Source organism: Halichoeres trimaculatus, unplaced genomic scaffold (assembly GCF_033239565.1).
Source record: "Halichoeres trimaculatus isolate MK-OKI-2021-1 unplaced genomic scaffold, fHalTri1.1 fHalTri1_scaffold_14, whole genome shotgun sequence".
In the NCBI taxonomy this organism is placed as follows: Eukaryota; Metazoa; Chordata; class Actinopteri; order Labriformes; family Labridae; genus Halichoeres; species Halichoeres trimaculatus.
In genome coordinates, this window is record NW_027437192.1 from 14,898,784 (window position 1) to 14,916,339 (window position 17,556).

At 40.0% G+C, this 17,556-nt stretch overlaps 1 protein-coding gene across 1 annotated transcript in view; it reads left to right on the forward strand.

Moving 5' to 3' along the window:
- thsd7aa (thrombospondin, type I, domain containing 7Aa) overlaps positions 1-17,556 on the forward strand; it is a 190,169-nt gene that overhangs the window by 119,315 nt on the left and 53,298 nt on the right. Inside the window, exon 7 of the mRNA XM_074686508.1 lies at positions 13,470-13,664. Coding sequence (XP_074542609.1) covers positions 13,470-13,664 — 195 coding nt within the window. The remainder of the gene's footprint in view (positions 1-13,469; positions 13,665-17,556) is intronic.

Sequence of the window (17,556 nt, forward strand, 5' to 3'; positions counted from 1 at the left end):
TTACCAGTAACAAATAGTGTTCAGAATTACTCTTGAAATTCCAGTGATACTATAATAGTTACTCAGGGGAAAAAATTACTTGTTACTCCCTTACTGTTGTTATCTGGTAATGATTCAAAATACAACCATCTACAGATTAATTTTATCGCGCACGTCAGCTGAGCAACAGGGTGGAACACTCTGTGGTTGTCATATTTTTTTTTCCAGTGGAATTGAGTATCTTTTTGTGTTCTGCCACATGTAGTTTGGCGGATGGGCTTTTTTTTTCAAATGTTGTCATAAACTGTATACCTGGCAACCCTGGCTAGTTTAAAAAAATGGGGTCTGTTTACATTCAGCAGCTGGAAATATACCCTTAACATTAGTTTTGTTGAGAGGAAAGATGACAGCAACATCGTTGTCAGATGTAAATTGTGTCCCCATACTAGGTCTCTTTCAGCTTTGATCAACTAAGACCGGAGTTCAAAAATTGTGCCTTTCGTCCTCAGTTGAAAAATATGTGTATTTCATATATGGATGGGTACCTTTCACATTTGATGTGATACAGAACCGATGCCCAGTACCTGGCAATTGGTACCGGTACTCAGTGGTACCAATTTTTGGCACTTTTTTTTGTTTATGTGGTAAAAAAAATATCAATTTGTTTAATAATAAAATATATTAAAAATTCAATTTAATATATTAATTCTTCAATATATAACCTTGCAATGCTGTGTTCATGTCCAGCATGGAAAATTGCCTACTCTTCCACTCACTCATAGTCACAAAGATGCATTTAGGTACCAAAACATGGTACCTTTTGGTTTTATGTGAATCAATACCCAGGACTTTTGACAGAATTTGGTTGGTACCTATAAAAGTACCTAATTTAGTATCCATCCCTAATTTCATATAACCTGAAACTTTGATTTGTTCATAGGGTACAGACAAAAACCTCACATCCCAGCAATTTCACTTCTGACACTCACTTACCATGTGAAAACTCAGGATCACAAGGAGAAAGGACACATTTACTGATTGTGTAGAGTGTAAAGAAAATTAAATTAATCAGTACTGTAATATATTACTTTTGGCAGGGAGTAATGGGTAGAATAATAACATTACTTTTAAAAAGAGTCACAACTAGTAAGTAATATATTACTTTTATTTTAGTAACAAGCCCCACACTGCTTCCAGCCACTGAGAAGTGGATTCATGACAGATGTGATAAAAATCTTTGTTCCAATAAAGAGTGCATCTCGTATTTGACAGGTCCAGGCCTTCTCTGTACATGTGAAATAGTGTGTCTGTATGTGGAGAGGTTGAGCCTCAGACAGCCCTCAGACCAACTCCTGATTGGAAATCATGCGCTCATTTTGTAATCAACTGTCTAGCTGCTGATTGAATCATTGTTTCCGGTCTCCCAGTCCAATCATAGCCCATTCTAATAACAAGGTGCATTTAAACATCAGGTCTATAGCAGTGCTGCTCACTGTGCTGCTGCTGGTTGAGCTTTACCTCCACCACTCCAGCCTCCTTCTACTTCTCTCTAGTCTACAAACTTATTTGTACACTTGCAGGAATTTTGCAGCGTGCTTCCCAAAAGCTGTAGCGTGCTGTTTGGCTAACCTGGGAAGGTATTTAACAACCTGAGCCACCACCTTAACTCCCATTTGGCAATGACTGATCACAACGACTCGCTTACCATAAGATAGACAGTTTTTGAACACATCTCATCTTTAGGTCACCCTGCGATGATTAAAACATTTAAGAAGGTACAGATGGGGAGCATTAATGAGCCCTGAGCCAGTCAACAGATAACTGTTTCTGCTTTGTATGAAGGTTGTGTTTGTGTGTCCTGTCAGTTCTCTCAGTCTCATGCTGCAGTCACTTGGCCTTTCACTGAACCACCAAACCATTGGCCTTTCAACTACGGCTCAGTGCCCGGCATTGTAATTGCTGTACTCAGTGAAGGAGGATCTTCCTCAGTGTTTGGGCGTTTTCATAGCAGTTGTACCGTGTTCATGTCTGAGGCTAATTCCCTGTGTTGGGAGAAATTGGGATGCAGCAGTAGAACTGTCCTGGCACTGCCAGAGGGAGGTCACACTCAGACAAAAACACACACTCACACACTAACACACTTTGACTTCAGGACACAGCATCTGCATTCTTGTCCACACTCCACGCCAAGGAAACATGAGGCATTACTTCCCGTCCAGACAGCAGCTCTTGTAACGCTGCTGAAAGAGTGTCAGAAAAAGAAGTGCTGGTTGCATTTGTTGCTCTATGTCACACAGATTTGGTCTTTTGTCTTGCCAACCACGCACACCTTCTCATCATGTCGAAGGAGATATTCTGTAAGTCTAGCAGGTTCAATGTGTGAAAGTAAAACAACAGCAGGGCTCCTCTCAAAAGAGGATCACTTTGTTTTTACTCAAGTCACAGTGCAGAAGTTCTATTTGGCATGAAAAATATAGCAGACATCATAAAAAGGCTAAAATTAGCCAAAAAGTTCAAAGGTTACTTGTACAAGTCTTGCAGCAGTCTTAAGTTTCAAAGTTTAAAATCCCTCCCACAGTTTCTAACTTTGAAACTAAACTTTAAACCATACACACTGTTCTCTGTCATGAAAACAACTGAACATGTGTGATTGTAGGGTGGAAACTTTCCCTCAGTCATTAACAGGGAATTCTAGCTGCTTGAAAATGTTCCCATTTTTTTAAAAAACTAGATGAAATATGCAGGTAAGTTTTTGTTTAGGTGCAGTGATACTTTATCAACATGATGAACTGCTAGAGCTACAGCAGAGGCTCTGTAAAACTCCCTTATTTACCAAAAATGATATAAACTAAAACTAAAAGTTGTGCTAGCTTGATGCTAATGTATACAGGAGATTGCATTGATATGCTAGCAGTTAGCATACATAAGTAAAACTTTAGCTTCAGAATAGAGTTTCAACTTTCATTACAGAGACATAGCACAATTTCTCATTGTAAACATTACTGAAAACTCAAAATATCAAAATACTTGCAGGCAAATGAAAGGTAACTTTTGTGATGGCTCATGACTGGCTTCATGGCTTAAGTAAGGTTCCAAACAACTTAGGATAAAGCTATAACCACTTCAGAAACTAGATGGCCTACTGGAGTCATTAATATATTACAAAGCAGTACATCAACTTCATATGACGTGCTATTTCTACTTTTTTCTGTATCTTTACATCCAGAGATATCCAGATCCAGTGACGAATCACACATTTATTCACTTATAAATTCAATTTATTGTTGTTGATCCAGAGAACCTGCATAGCCTATTTTTTTGTACAGAGAAAATTCACAGGAGACTCTGATAAGAGCATTGATAAAGAAACGGATCAATAACCAGGATTGACAAGGGCATTGGTATCAATAAAATCTTATCAATACCCGTCCCTACTCCACATTGCTCCGCAGCACAAAGTGTATGAGGGCAGGTTAAGGTCAATTTGTTACCTTGTCAGATTGCCTGTTTTCAATGATACTGAACCTGATTAATGTGTCCATTTATCACAAAATAACTATTATGAGGAAGGACAAAGAGGGAATGTTAGAGGAGATGAAATCAGCCAATGTGCTGTGAGTTCAGAAATGTTATGAATACAGGGAATAATTGCATAGTTACATTTGGAAGAAAGTGATGTGCGTTGAAAAGGGGCCAAGCAAACTTAGGGTATAGATCATAAACCAGGCTTGAAGATGATTTTTAACATTTTTACCACAGTGTCAACAGTCAGAGGGAGTATGCGATGAACTGATTTTTGTGGACTGATTTGAAATGAGATGAAGTCAGGTGCTTCCTCCTGGTGGCTGGCCGCAGTATTGGTCGAATACTCTGTCTCCCCAGTCATTCTAGATGGACTGTGGTTAAACATTAAAAATTATACATACCTCCTGGAAATGTTTCTCACATGCATAGGCTGTGGTGATATGATAGTATGAATGGGCTGCATTGTGTTAAAGTCCCTTTTTTTCTGAAAAGTTTCTTTTTCATTAGTTATTAATGTTAACAACAAGGTTTTATGTCACGTTCACCATGATTCACCATGACAGCTGCCGTTGCTGTGTAGTTTTTTCAGTAATAGTAAGATATGTCAGTAGGTGGAGCCAAGAGGAGATTAGACTCTTGAAAGTAGTAAAAAAAAATATTTTTGTCACCTGGCTCCACTCGGATTCTCTCTCAGTCCCTCATGGTTTCTGCTGCATGGACTCAGGCTGCACAGTTGTGGGGAAAAGGACAGGGGTATTATGGCTTCATAACTGTACCATGGTAAAATGCAGGTCGATGCTGTCCATTTTAAATACAACCTATAGGTTTGACTAATCAGAACCAACTGTTTATCATTTAGATAAAATTAGAGGATATCATGTTGTCTTAAAACCGCTGGTGCAAAATTTTCCAAAGTTTGTGAAAAGGTAATCAGTGGTGAAAATGTTTTAACTTCTGTAGCTTAATCTCAGTGAACCGATATATCTGAAGTCCTCGGACCTTGCCTGTGCCTGAGCTTTTCTGTCTTCATGTAATGAATCTCATCATATTCTGTAAAGTGTCTGATAATCTCACGATACTCTACAAGCAAACACTGATTGTAGCTCACCCAGCATGTTTTTATGGTGCCGCTTTTCAGACATGTGTTAGCTGAAAAGACAATACTCTAATTGTAGCCTACTGTTAAATGAGTTTGTTACGGCATTACACTTTCATTTACATCCTGAAAATGAAAGGACTTGTAGTTAGAAATGTAGAGCGTGATAATTCAGTGAATTGAAGAAAGTGAAAGAATAATAGGAGAGATGTTGGGGTTTTGTTTCTGAGCAGGCAGCCACAGTGTCAGGCTCTGAAAGCCTCCAGGCTACGTGAATAATTTTGGCTAGAATCCTAGTGTGCAGTAATGCAGGAAGGAGATATATCTCACATGGTTTGGATCATTTAAGGGCAGCATTTCTCCAAATGTTGAGAATGAACATATGAGTCATTTACACTTTAATAATCAGGTTCAAGTAGGAGACAAGAGATGAGCAGACTTTTCACTGCATTATACATCGAGTGCCACTGCAGGTCAAAGAGGTTTGATTTGCTAGGCTATTAAAAAACACAGTTCTTATCTTCAGAGAGGGATGAGAGCGGGGCATACTAAGGATTCTGGGATATAGTCTGTCTTTTGCTTCATTTCTGTTCATCAGGATCAAATTCTAGGTGGAGATTTTAAACCATTCCTTCCTCCATCGCTCTCAAATATTCTCTGAGGCAGTGTGAGGGAAAGCAAACATTTGTTTTAGTTAAACTGCAGGAGGTAACACATCATGAGAGGATTGTTCTGTTACATTTTTAATTTCACTGTTTTATCCTCACGTTGTGATTTAATATTTAAATAATGTAGCCTGTGAGGGGAAACTTCCAACTCACTCGCAATTAATAAGACAAAAACGGGCCGAAACCAGGAAGAAATGCAAGAATGCTGACAGATGATGAAACATCCAAAGTACAGAGGGCTTCTCAGAGTGAAGCAAGTGCAAATGTGCTGTGAACTTGCATTTTTTTTTTCTACTGACAAAAACGATTTAGATAATATTTACATCCTGAAAAAGTGATCATACTTCCTGGTTGATACACACTGTTGGTAAACAATTTCTTCCTGAGTTTATGGTTTCCATCCCCACTTTCAAATCTATTTCAATACAGCTTGATGTTCATGAGAATAACACTGTTCTGAGTCACAGAAGACATGAACAAGAGATCTAGGCAGGGCCTAATTCTAGGTAGTGAGTCTATGCAATGAAATAAAATCAGCTAAAGTCACTCTGAGGATGGTTTGACTGGTGTGACATCATTTCACTCTCTAAATAAAACCTCCTAACCACCAGCATCATACAATGAGATCATTAAAGACAAAATTGGTCAGATATTCATACTTAGTTTTTCAGCCTGCGTTGATGTCAGATTTGCCATAAAAACGCTAAGTTTTGAGCTTAACCTAAAATGACGCTATAATGCTCCAGTCTGGGACTTGTTCTGCAATCATTAGCTGTCGGAAGATGAGTTTCAGAGTTGGAGAAAGCACATCAATGCTTGTTAATGACAGAAAACTCTTTTGATGTCCCACTTTTCAACTTAACATATTTGTCATCAACATTCTAATCAAACAATGTTTTGATAATGCTAAGAAATAGTTTATTAAGTCTGTGTGGCACATTCACTTTATGCTCAAACATAATACAGCAGTGTCTTGACTTACCTTAATCTGTTCCGTGACGGAGCTCGCACCTCAAATGACTCGTATGTCAAATCAGTTTTACCCATTATTTTTTTTTAATTACATGTTTTTTAAATAAGAAATATGCACTTACAAAAAAAACAAAACAAAACAAAACAAAAAAAAAACAGTGTGCATAAACACAAAACAGTATAATTTACTACATTTACCTTGGAGAGTAGATGACTTGAAGATGCAGATGGAGGTGGAGGAGAGAGGCCAAAGTAAATAACTCAGTCTTATTTGATGATTTTGTCCTCTAAAATGAGCAAGGCAAGTGTCATTAGATGGCCCTGTTGAAACTTTTTCTTGGTGTTTTTTTTAACAAAGTCTTAAAGTTTTGCAATATAACTGTTAACACAAATGTGAGCACAACACTGATGCTCCTCTGTGAGCTAAATGCTTAAAGATGTTGCAGCTTTCACTGTGGTGATTGCAGCTCCGGTGGTGGGGTATTTGATGCTGGCGGGTAACTGAAATAGTTTTCAACTCAAAGGGAAAAAAACTCTTTTAGGGGATAGTTGGAATCTGCAAAATAGGCATTAGTTGGGACACTTGTAAGTCAAAATAGCACTGTATGTAATATGGAGTTACAGTTAGTTTCTATCAAGTTACTGAGACTCTATTTTTTAATTCTATGGTTGTTGTATTCAACCCTTAACAACAAGTCAGGTACATTAACTCGGGCCATCCTTTTAAGATGACAAGACAAACAAGTTGAAAGCTTGGAAACTCACCAAAGTCAAAGAAACACTTCCCAAATCAGCCCCTGGGACTGTTTGTGGAACGTGACTTGCACCAAGCTTTGACTGCTTCAGGACTCTAGAAATGAAAAAAAGGACGTGGACTTGTTAACGGTTTGGGACTGTTTTGTTGTTTTTGTCAGTTTTCAGCATCAGGTTGTGTTTATTCAGCTTCAAGCTGGCATGTGTTGTCACCTACATGCATGTTCATGTGCTGTGAGAAACAGCCTTCAACTGGGAACCCTAATGAGGAGCCCAATTTGTGTGCTTTGCTTTCAAACAAAATAACCTGTCACATCTTAGAATAACACAAAGACAGGGACACAACAGCACACAAAAGACAAGTTGAATAAACAAGCATCACAACAGAGCTTCTCTCAATTAAGAATCTATAACAGCACCACCTGAAAAAGGTGTGAACACAAGATACAGGTATGTCTGATGAGGGTAAAAATAATAATACTGATACTCATATAATGCAGATGTTCACATGGGAGAAAAAACAAAAACTGTAAAACATAAAGAAGAAAAAAACAACAACAACAACAGCAAAGAAAGGTTGCAAGGGCTATGATGCTAAAATTCTAGATCTTGTACTTAAACTACAAATTGTTACTCAACCATGGGGTCCAAGGTGGTTTATTACATTTTTGCAGGTGGCATGCAGGTATCTTTGAGAAGCCTGCTGTAGAATCTATGAGTGTTTCTCTCTATTCAGAGATCCTGTCTGGGTTTCATAATGCACACAACCAGCGCTATTAAATCATTAATAATGTAAAACTACAGACCTGCTAACAGTAAGAGTCAAAATCTTTGTTAATAAATGCAATTTGTTTTGGTAAACTGTATTGATTTCATCCAAAGGGGGCACCAGAATCAACATAACTCAGGATCTGGAGTTGAGGACTTAACACAGGAAAGCAAAAAAGACTAACAGTTTGTAAATTTAGTGTTTACCATTATTTTTAAATAGCTTCTGCTAGAAAGGTGCAAGTAGAGTTGATAAAAACAACAAAAAAACCCCCCCAAAAAAACGAAACAACAACAAAAAAAGATCACAATTGACAATTGACTATGTAAATTTGGAAAAAAAGAATAATAAGATGCCGAAATGCAAAATTAGTCATTGAACCAGATTAGACTTTAAAAACTGGAGATGGATTCACCAAAAAAAAAAAAAAAAAACCTTTCAAATTAAATGTCTGCTAACCAATTGGTGAAAGGACGCCTCTTATTAAAAATCTTTGTTTAAAACACAAAAGATGTTCATGGCAGATTGTGCTGCTTAGTTTTTCTATCAAACTATAACTCTGAGAAAAACAGAGGAACTCACTTTCTATTAACGAGTCAATAATGACCTGAATATGGTAATTTCACCCAACCGTCTTTCTTCTTCCCTACCAAATTTGTGTGTTAGCCTGCACTGGTATGTGTGTGTGGGAGAATGGCAGTTATGGGTAGATTTCTGAACCACAACACAGTATCTGCTAATGAGCGCCCAGGGGAGAACCAGAGAGAGAAGGAGGGGGGAGAGAGGGGGGTAGGTCCACATTATGCTCCTAATCAAGGTCCCCATTCACAGGCTGCTCTGCTCCCTGTGTTCACAGCACCGCAAATTAACATCTTCCTGACTTTTTCACTACAGCTAATCATCTTTAGTCTCTTCACCCTGAAAAATGAAAAGAAAACTGTCCCTGAATTACAACTTATTATCAAATAGTGGGTTCTGTGAACCTTTCAAAGAACAGTTTTTGATATTTTTTCACATTTTTTAATTATTGAAAGCTATTCTTGCTCCTTCATCAGAAGCTTAACATCATGGACACGTTTGAAAAACCGTTAAAATCTTGTTTTTTCTTTGTCCTTTTAATAGGAATGAAAAGAAAAACAAGTAGAGTGATAGAGCTGAGATGATGATAATGTAGCTATGATTGATTTTGTTGTAGATTTTAGGTTTAAGTCCGGGGGAGACAAGTTTAGAATTTAAGTGAGTGATGGAAAGAGCCTTTTTTTCCAGTGTACTGAATCAGTAGAATCAGTTCAGTAAAGTGAGTCACTCAAAAGATTGGTTTCACCTCTGCAGCTTTGCCTGCCACTCAGAATTTGAAAAGCTGAAATATGGCTGCACATTGAGTTCAACTTAAAAATAGCCTGTGGTAATTATTGAGTGAGAGAGCTGAGAATTAGGTGGGATAAGACTGCAGCTGACATATTTTTGTTCTGTTCAGTATGTTCAGTACACAATAACTCACCAACTGTCTTACTTATGTGCAACTGAAGTTGAGAACTGAACGGCTCAGTGAGAGATTCAGTTCAGTTTGTTCACCCAGATGATTCATTCATTTTGAACAAATCGCTCACAAATGACCCATCATTGATCTGAGTACAGTAGGCTTGTTGTCATGATTTTTGAGTTATATGAAAAACAGCTTCGAGCTCAATGAAAAGTTTGGTGATAATACAGTAATAACAAAATTAACTTTTCTGTCTTGATGAATTTATTTTACTGGGACTGCATTGTCTGCATTGTAACACCTACATCAAAGAGCAACACAACGCAAAAGATACTTGACACCAAGCCATGGCTAGTTTGCCTTCCTTTCCTGACTGAAAACAGCCATGTTGCAGGATTTAATGCCTTTCTGTCTGACTCAGAGGACATGTCCTGGTAGTAAAGTGACGTCAGTGCAGTACATACCCTCTATACCCTTACTTATCCCTCTTACATATCCATCACACCATAGTTTGTCCATCAAGTCCTCTTTTCCTCAGTGCAGTGGCAAAATCCAGATTTACTGAAATGGGTGGGGAAAATATCCAGGTGAGTAATTTCTGTCTCGGCCTTGAAAGAAAACTCCTCAAGGTGACCTCATCCTCATCCTCACCCCCTTTGTCTGTCTTCCTCTCCCTCCACCGTCTGAAAGGCTCTCAGCTGATGACATGCTGGCTCCCTTTCATGGCACCCTGTTGAACCTGTCTTATTGGTAAATTAGATTAGCGCAGCCAGCTCCACACAGTCAGCTTGGATTTAGTCTGCCTTTCTTCCCCATTACCTCTGACTGCGTTACAGCCACTCTCGCCTGGATGGTGCAGAAGTGAAAAGAGGAGATGTCAGCCTCTGTCTGCCACGTTTCCATCAGCAGAGATTCAGACAGCGGTTTGACTTGTCTGCTGTTTGTAATGTAGGAAAAGAAAATTCTCTCTTTGATCGCTTGAATTGCTTGCTGAGCTCAGGGTGAAGTGATTCCTCTTCAGCCTCAGATCTGTGAGTTTAGCAGAGTGATTGTGAACGGTGTGCAGAGCAGCAGAGAGGAAGGAGCTCTCTGTGAAACTCTGTCTTCCTGCTACGCTACGAGCTCTCTTTGATGGGACTTTCATTCACACTGTGAATCTTTCATTTCCCTGAAGTTATACGTTTCATGCTAGTGTGTCTGAGGTAGTGATTCTGCCTGTTCCTTGATGCATCTTACCTCCTCATCTCACATTGAAGCTGCAGGAAAGGAAGCTCGATGATCGTCCCAAAACTGTCAGAACTCTGGATGCTACCAAAAGTCATGCCCTCCAGTTTGTGGGTCACAGTGCAGGGTTACCACAAGTTCTTGTTGGAAACGAGGGCTTTGGAGTTAGGTAAAACTATTGTCATGGTGAAGAGCGAGCCTGCATACCAACCCCTAGACTGTCTTGTGGTGTGCTCCATTGACATCAGAACTGGGAAGAGGGGAGTGGGAATGATTTTATCTCTGAGTTAAAAACGTTCCAATTGCCAAGTCGGTAAAAAATACAACAACATGTCTGGTGCTGATCTACCAGACAATATGCCATTGTAAGCACGCCCTGCATTGTAGCTCGCGCAAAACCACATGAAGAATGTTATTAACACTATTGCAATATTTCTCAGTATAAGCATTGAACAATACTATGTAGACGGCTGATTGAGTGCAAAAAACTAGTCAGGAAATGGTAAAATAAACAGAACAATACTGTTTCCACCCAGAGCAGCTATTTTTGATTGTAAACTTGGTAGTGGTGTGGATCCACTGACCTCAGGAGGCGTTCTAGTTGAAATTTCGTAAATACTGGCTTCTGAGTACAAAAGGAACGCACCTTTAGTAGCAGAACCTCACAGTTTAAATGTAGCGTGTGCAGGAATTTTTGCTACTTTTTAGTAAACTGAACATTCAAACTGGGCTCCTCCCCCTTGGCTCAGTGCCAGCTGCAGCACACACCCACTGCCTCCACCCAAAGCTATGCTACACTCTTATTGGCCCAGCAACCACCTGTAGCATCGCGTTTCTACGTGGGAGAGACTCGAGAGCCATGTACCTGACTTAGCATATTAGAACAAGTTAATCAAGGGTATTTGACACATACCTGGTTAGCTTAAAGCCATCCTGCATCACTGTGAAGCGTTTTGTTTCACTTTGCTCCACGTCCACTATCATAGCCACTCAGGATAGCTTCTTCCACTGGTTAATTAAAATGCAAAGTCAATTGTGCACTGCCTGCCTTGTTCGGCTGAGGTAGCCACGTCCACACTCCACCCAGAAACGTTCTGAAACAACCAAACCATCAACATACAGGCAGAGGCGAGGGTTCGAGTCAGACAGAGACACTGACACACATGTAAAGAGGCCCATAGAAGATGACTGAGCAGGAGAATTCTTGGAAAAGCTGACATTCTATATTTTAAGTAAAATCCTGCAGACCCTACCTTTAATTTTGCTCTCCTGCATTGGGTCACAATTTGATGATGAATATGCGCAGTAAAGTTCACTCATTTTATGCTTTCTGTGAGTCAGAGTGTGGGCTGTGATGACAAAAGCTCTGCCTCTCAAAGTGTGATTCTTAGTTTCAGTGATGAGGGTCAGAAGGTTTGCATCTGATGATCAAATCAGAAAATGAGGAGTGGTGTTTTAGGTCGGTTGAGTTTCTCATGATGTTGCAGCATTTTATTTAATACAGCCTCTCAGACCCACACAACATGACTTCTATTAACTTATCCTGTTCCAGTTTTCCAATGGCACTAATCCCTGCTGTCACCAATCACTCTGTTAAACACAAATCCCTGTGTGGCACCACTTACAGTGCACCAAAAATAACCATTTAGGATTATCTGAACCAATATTGATTTAGGAAAAAATAATCACAGGGCAATGCTAAATAATTATTCCTCAGGCCTGATTGAGCTGTTTTTGAGCTGAATAAGGTTTTTTTTTTTTTTCTTTTTTGACATTTCAAGAGCGGGATATTGGCTGTGTGTGGCTTAGTTTGAGCAATGACCGTTGAGATGTGGTTGAAGACCCACTGGAGCAAGAAGATGTTTTTTTCTTGGGTGTGTAATTATGATGGGATCAGCTGGACCTTTGTCCTGAGCTGTTAGAGCTCCGAACAAAGTGCAGAGATAAGCCCGGCTATGACAGACCAGTGTCATACAAACTCTTTAATGATTTCCTCCAGAAATCCATCACAGGGAGGGCTTCTATTTCTCCTGTCAGGGCTCCATACGGTCCCCATCACCAACCCCCAACGCCATGTGGCATCCCTCAGAGTTTCTCCAGACTGGACTTGTATTGATCTCTTGTTGTCTTCCTCTAATGAAAATGGATCTGTTTTTCCCCTGGGGTCCCAGACATATCACTCAACTCTCTGGTCGCTATTCTTCCAGCTCTTCACTGGGAGATTTTCTCAGATATGGTCCTTCAGTGACAGGATGGGCGGGGAAGCAGTGAAGACAGCCTAAAGATCAAGATCAATTTTGGCCACATCAGCAACTTAGCACCCTGTCGCTCCAAAACACATCCAGATAACACCTCAAATATCGGGGTACAGGATACTGAAGTTTCCTCAGATAAAGAGATAGAATCTAATCCTTTAGGACTTGAGTATCAGCAGGAGATCCTGGCATCTATTCATGTTTTAAAGGCTGAAATGAGGGTTTTCAAAGACCTATTTTTAAATAAATACTTTTTGTTCAAGTTGAAAATAACATGAAGCTAGTACAAAAGTATCAGATCGTTGATATAAAGTTTGAAGTTTAGTATTTTCAGAGTTTGTACAAGTCAAGTTGTCCTTTCTTTGAACAGCACATTTAAAAATCAACCCGTAAAGAGTCTTTTCTGTAAAATACAACATTACAATCAATCCTGTGACTGACTGGAAGCCAATGAAGAGATCTCACAGGTTTGATGGCAGGTGCTTGGCCTTTTCACTATAGTAGTATTGGTCTAGATGCAAAATTTGAAAAACATGGTCCTCAACCTGCCATCATACTAAGCTGTAATGTGCATCAACCTCTGCGAAAAACATGTAGGTTAATCAGTTGTTGAATTATTTATAAAGGAGAATTCTATTTTGTTTGATTTTGTAACACTTTTAAAACCTTTTACCGACTCATTAATGAAAACAAAGTCAAGTTCTGTTTTTAAATCGTGATATATCTCTGTTTTCTGTCCTTCCAGGTGAATTTGTGGAGAGGCAGCTCTGCCGTGATGCCATTCTCCCCATGCCAGCCATTTGTGAGGTGCCTTGCCCAAAAGACTGTGCCCTGAGCCCCTGGACCCCCTGGTCTCTGTGCTCCCACACCTGCTCTGGGAAGAACACAGAGGGCAAGCAGACCAGAGCTCGATCCATCCTGGCTTACAATGCAGGAGAGGGTAAGTGTCTACAGGCTTCAGAGACACCTCTGTTTTAGAGTTGGACAGAGTTGTGCCTACATGGGATTTATATAGATCTTTATACAGGGGTCATACTCGTATACCTGTACCCCAAAACCGTGAAGTGCAAGTCTCAAACATTTTCTTTTGCTTTAGATCTCTCCTTCTCAAGGCCAGCTCAGGCCAAAGATTTGTGACAGGGGATCAAAACTTTACCAACCCAGCAGGAGTAGAAGCTTTCTTCTGTCTGTAAGCTGTGTGTGTAGCTCAAAATGTGTGCTTCAGCTGCATTCACATGAGATCTCTTGGCCAGGTTGTTTGGAGGTCTGAGTACTTTAACACTGATTGCTTTGGTCTTAATTGAATTCTTTAAGGACATGCTTGTCTGCTTGTGTATGATAACAAGCATCAGTGGGTAACATCACTTATAAAATTAACTCTTTATGCCACAAGATTACCTCCTTGAAATAATAACAATAGTGACCTTTCTGCTTTACTCACCCTTATGTCACAGAAAATGAACCCTCCTAAACCCCACACCTGTTATTCATGTAAAATATGTTGTACAGATGGTCTTGACACTGTAGGCATACAGTTCAGGAGTTAAGAGAGGATCAAGTTTTGTCAGTCCAAAACCTTACCGGCTCTGTGTTAGAGTGACAATCTGTCAGGAAACTGGACATAGCCCTGTTTTACTTCAAATTCATGCCTTGTTGAAGTCATTTTCATCCTGGACATACCCCCCAATCCTAGGTCATTATTATTTTTGGCAGAGCTTGGCTTAACTTTGGGAACCATTGTCTCACGACTTTGTTGACATGCTACCTTACAAGCAGTGTTGGGTATAACAGCATGAAAAATGTCATTACTAACCCTGTTTTTTCAGTACTGGTAATCTAATTGATTATAATTTCAAATGTTACAATGCTATCACCATTATCGAAAGTGTGGCGCGTTACTATGTTTCCGACCTGGCTCACTAAGCCAAGCACAAGAGAGGAGCTGCAAATAAAATGTGGTTTTCCTTCTTTGATGAGGGGGGAAAAGCGGGCAGACTCAGAAGTAGTGATGATTGGCTGAAAGTAGAGTTACAATCATGTTGACATGTTTTTTTCAACGGAGAGTTAATGCTTAAGTGAACTTTTCCGGAACAAATACCACACAGCTACCTGTGTATGTCTGTGTAACCTGCAGTCAGAGAAGATCTTCTGCAGCATCCATGGATCAAACCAACTTAAGGGAGAGGGGTGGGAACTTTTTAAAGTTTGAATGTAAGGCACAACTAGCCCACCTGTTCTGACTTGAAAAAAAATCTTATAGATGACAGGACCATACTTAAAAATAAGGGGGTAGTCAGGAGAAATTACAAGACAGGAGTAGAGCCAGACACAGGGTTAAAAAGCTGGAGAATCCCTTCCAAATCAGGAGCGTTGGCAGGTCTGTCCGATCTGGCTTGCTCAGCCAGACACAGGACAAGAGCTGCAAATTTAACACGTGCAAGCCCAGAGTGGTCTGTCAGTTTAAAACTGGTATTTTCAGGATGGTAGTACAGGCACCACTTCATGTCATGGGTATGAAATGCAAGAACATGTATGTGACCATTATGTCCTGGAGCAAAATCTGCTCAAAAAATGAATTCTTCTGCAAATTGAAGGTCTTTCAAAAAAGTAATGCAAGAAATACTTCTCTGTAGTAACTAACTATATTTATGAAGAAGTAATTCAGTTTCTAACTCATTTTTGGGGGGTAATAACAAGTAGCTGTAGCTAATTATTATTTAAGGTAATTTGCCCAACACTGTTCATTAGTGACATGTCATTATGCTAACATAGCAAGTCCTGGCGGACAAATTAAAAACAAACTGCAAGATTCTCAGTGAGGTTGGGTTTAAGGACTTGTGTCGCCAATAGACACCCAGAACTGAAATGCATGCACCTTGGTATATCCATAAATCTTATAGACTTGGAAACAATTCCCCAGCCTCACTATAACAGCAGCTGCAACTTCTCATCACTTTTGGGTACGAAACACAGTTCAACTCACTTCTGAATTTGGATTTTGGTAGAAAAATCACATCTACAGATATATTTTAGGAACATATGAAAGCAGAGGGCTCCCCTTTACCCTGTTACCTACGAGTTTCGTGTCAAATCTTTGCTCTGCATACAACAAATGAAATGCTCCAGTGAAATGAATTATTCTCTGTCCCTCTACAGCAACTGCAAAGCTTGTGGCTTGGGTAACTGTGATGCAGGGTAAGACTAGAAGAAAAATGAGCCTGATTGTCTGGACTGAAAATATGCTCATTGAATAATCACCAGGTTTCTGCCCTCTGTTCAAGGTCCGTCTCTGCTGTCTAAGGTCCAGCCAGTCTTCGGTACATTCATATTTGATGTCTTTAGATGATAGACGGTGAATTTTGCTGATGTAGTCCTGTATGTAGCCCTTGTAAATTAAACTAGATGGGAATGTGGCCTCCTTCCTTGCTATAATATCTTCCTACGGGTGTGCTGGGCCAGCAGAATTTTTGTGCTGTTAGAGTAGAAAAAACACTCTCAAACTAGTCGTAGAGTATTTGTTTATTCCTTAGCGTTGAGTGTTCTGAATCCCTGGAGTGAGGAGTCGATGTTATCTAAATTCTGCTGGAATGATACTAGAGTAAGTGCCTCTGTTGAAGCCCAACCCTCCAAGCTGCCAATCACACCTTGAAAATGGAGCCGTTCTCACCAAACCTCATAATGAGAAAACGGGAGGCTGCACAGATGGTTAGCGTGTAGCCTGGCAGCAGATCAGAATTTTATCTTTAACTTCCCGCTACCGTGTTAACAGCTCTCCTCGCAGTCTTCTCCTGGACCACATTGCGTGACATGCTGTCTTTGGAATATTCACAACTATGCAGCATCCAGGCTGGAGTAAGGAGGAGCCTCATACATAATGGATGCTCCTACTCCATGGTCCATGCTGAGCTTCAGGAGGACGTTCATGCAGAGCACCATGCAGGCTGCAGGAAACATGCTGCCACGTGTTTATTAGCTTTCCCAGCAGTTAGCAGGCAGACGCTGTCGCAGTTTTAGATGGATGACAACAACACAGCATTGAGCCAAGCTGGTTGATGGTGTTAGTCCTGATTGAAGTCACTCAGATCTCTTTTTCCAGGCTTTCAGCTGCAGCAAAGTGAGCCTGGTTGGACTAGACTCCTGCATAGAGGATGAGTTTGATGACAGAGTACAGAGTGGTTTGGAGGATTTGTAGAAGCAAGAACCAAAGTCTGTTTGGAAAACCAATATCATGGAGGTTCACTGTATTTTGATGAGGCTTTCGGCTTTATAATGCAAATATGTTTCGTTCCATGCACACGTTTTAAACCTTCAACCTCATACATAAGTTGCACTGTACACATCCACTCAGGTTTTGGGTCACACACATGACAACAGTGTACGTATTTTCTGTGGCTCCATCCCTCTATACCAGATTCTTTTTCAAAGATTACATGAATTCATGATACAAGAAAACATTGTGGAATTGATTTTCATTATCACAGGTGAACCCAACATACATGCTGTAGATATGACAGCAGCAAAGCTGTCTGTATGGAGAAGATACAAGAAGTCTTCTGGGGTCTGGACCTGAATCAGATTTGACTCTGACATTATTAAAATACGTCCATATCTGATCTGGTTTTGGCCTGAGATATTACAGACTCCACCTTTGGGCATGTCCATGTCAGACTGATATCACAGACCTGAAGAAATGATGAATTGAAATTGAAAAGGGGCTGTGAGAAGTTTGAAAGTGGTCTTTGCCTGATCTTAACACCACCACACTGGCTGATAAGGTTAAACACTGAGTAGAGAGATCTGTTTTTTTCTCCACTGAAAACGATTTCTTGGAT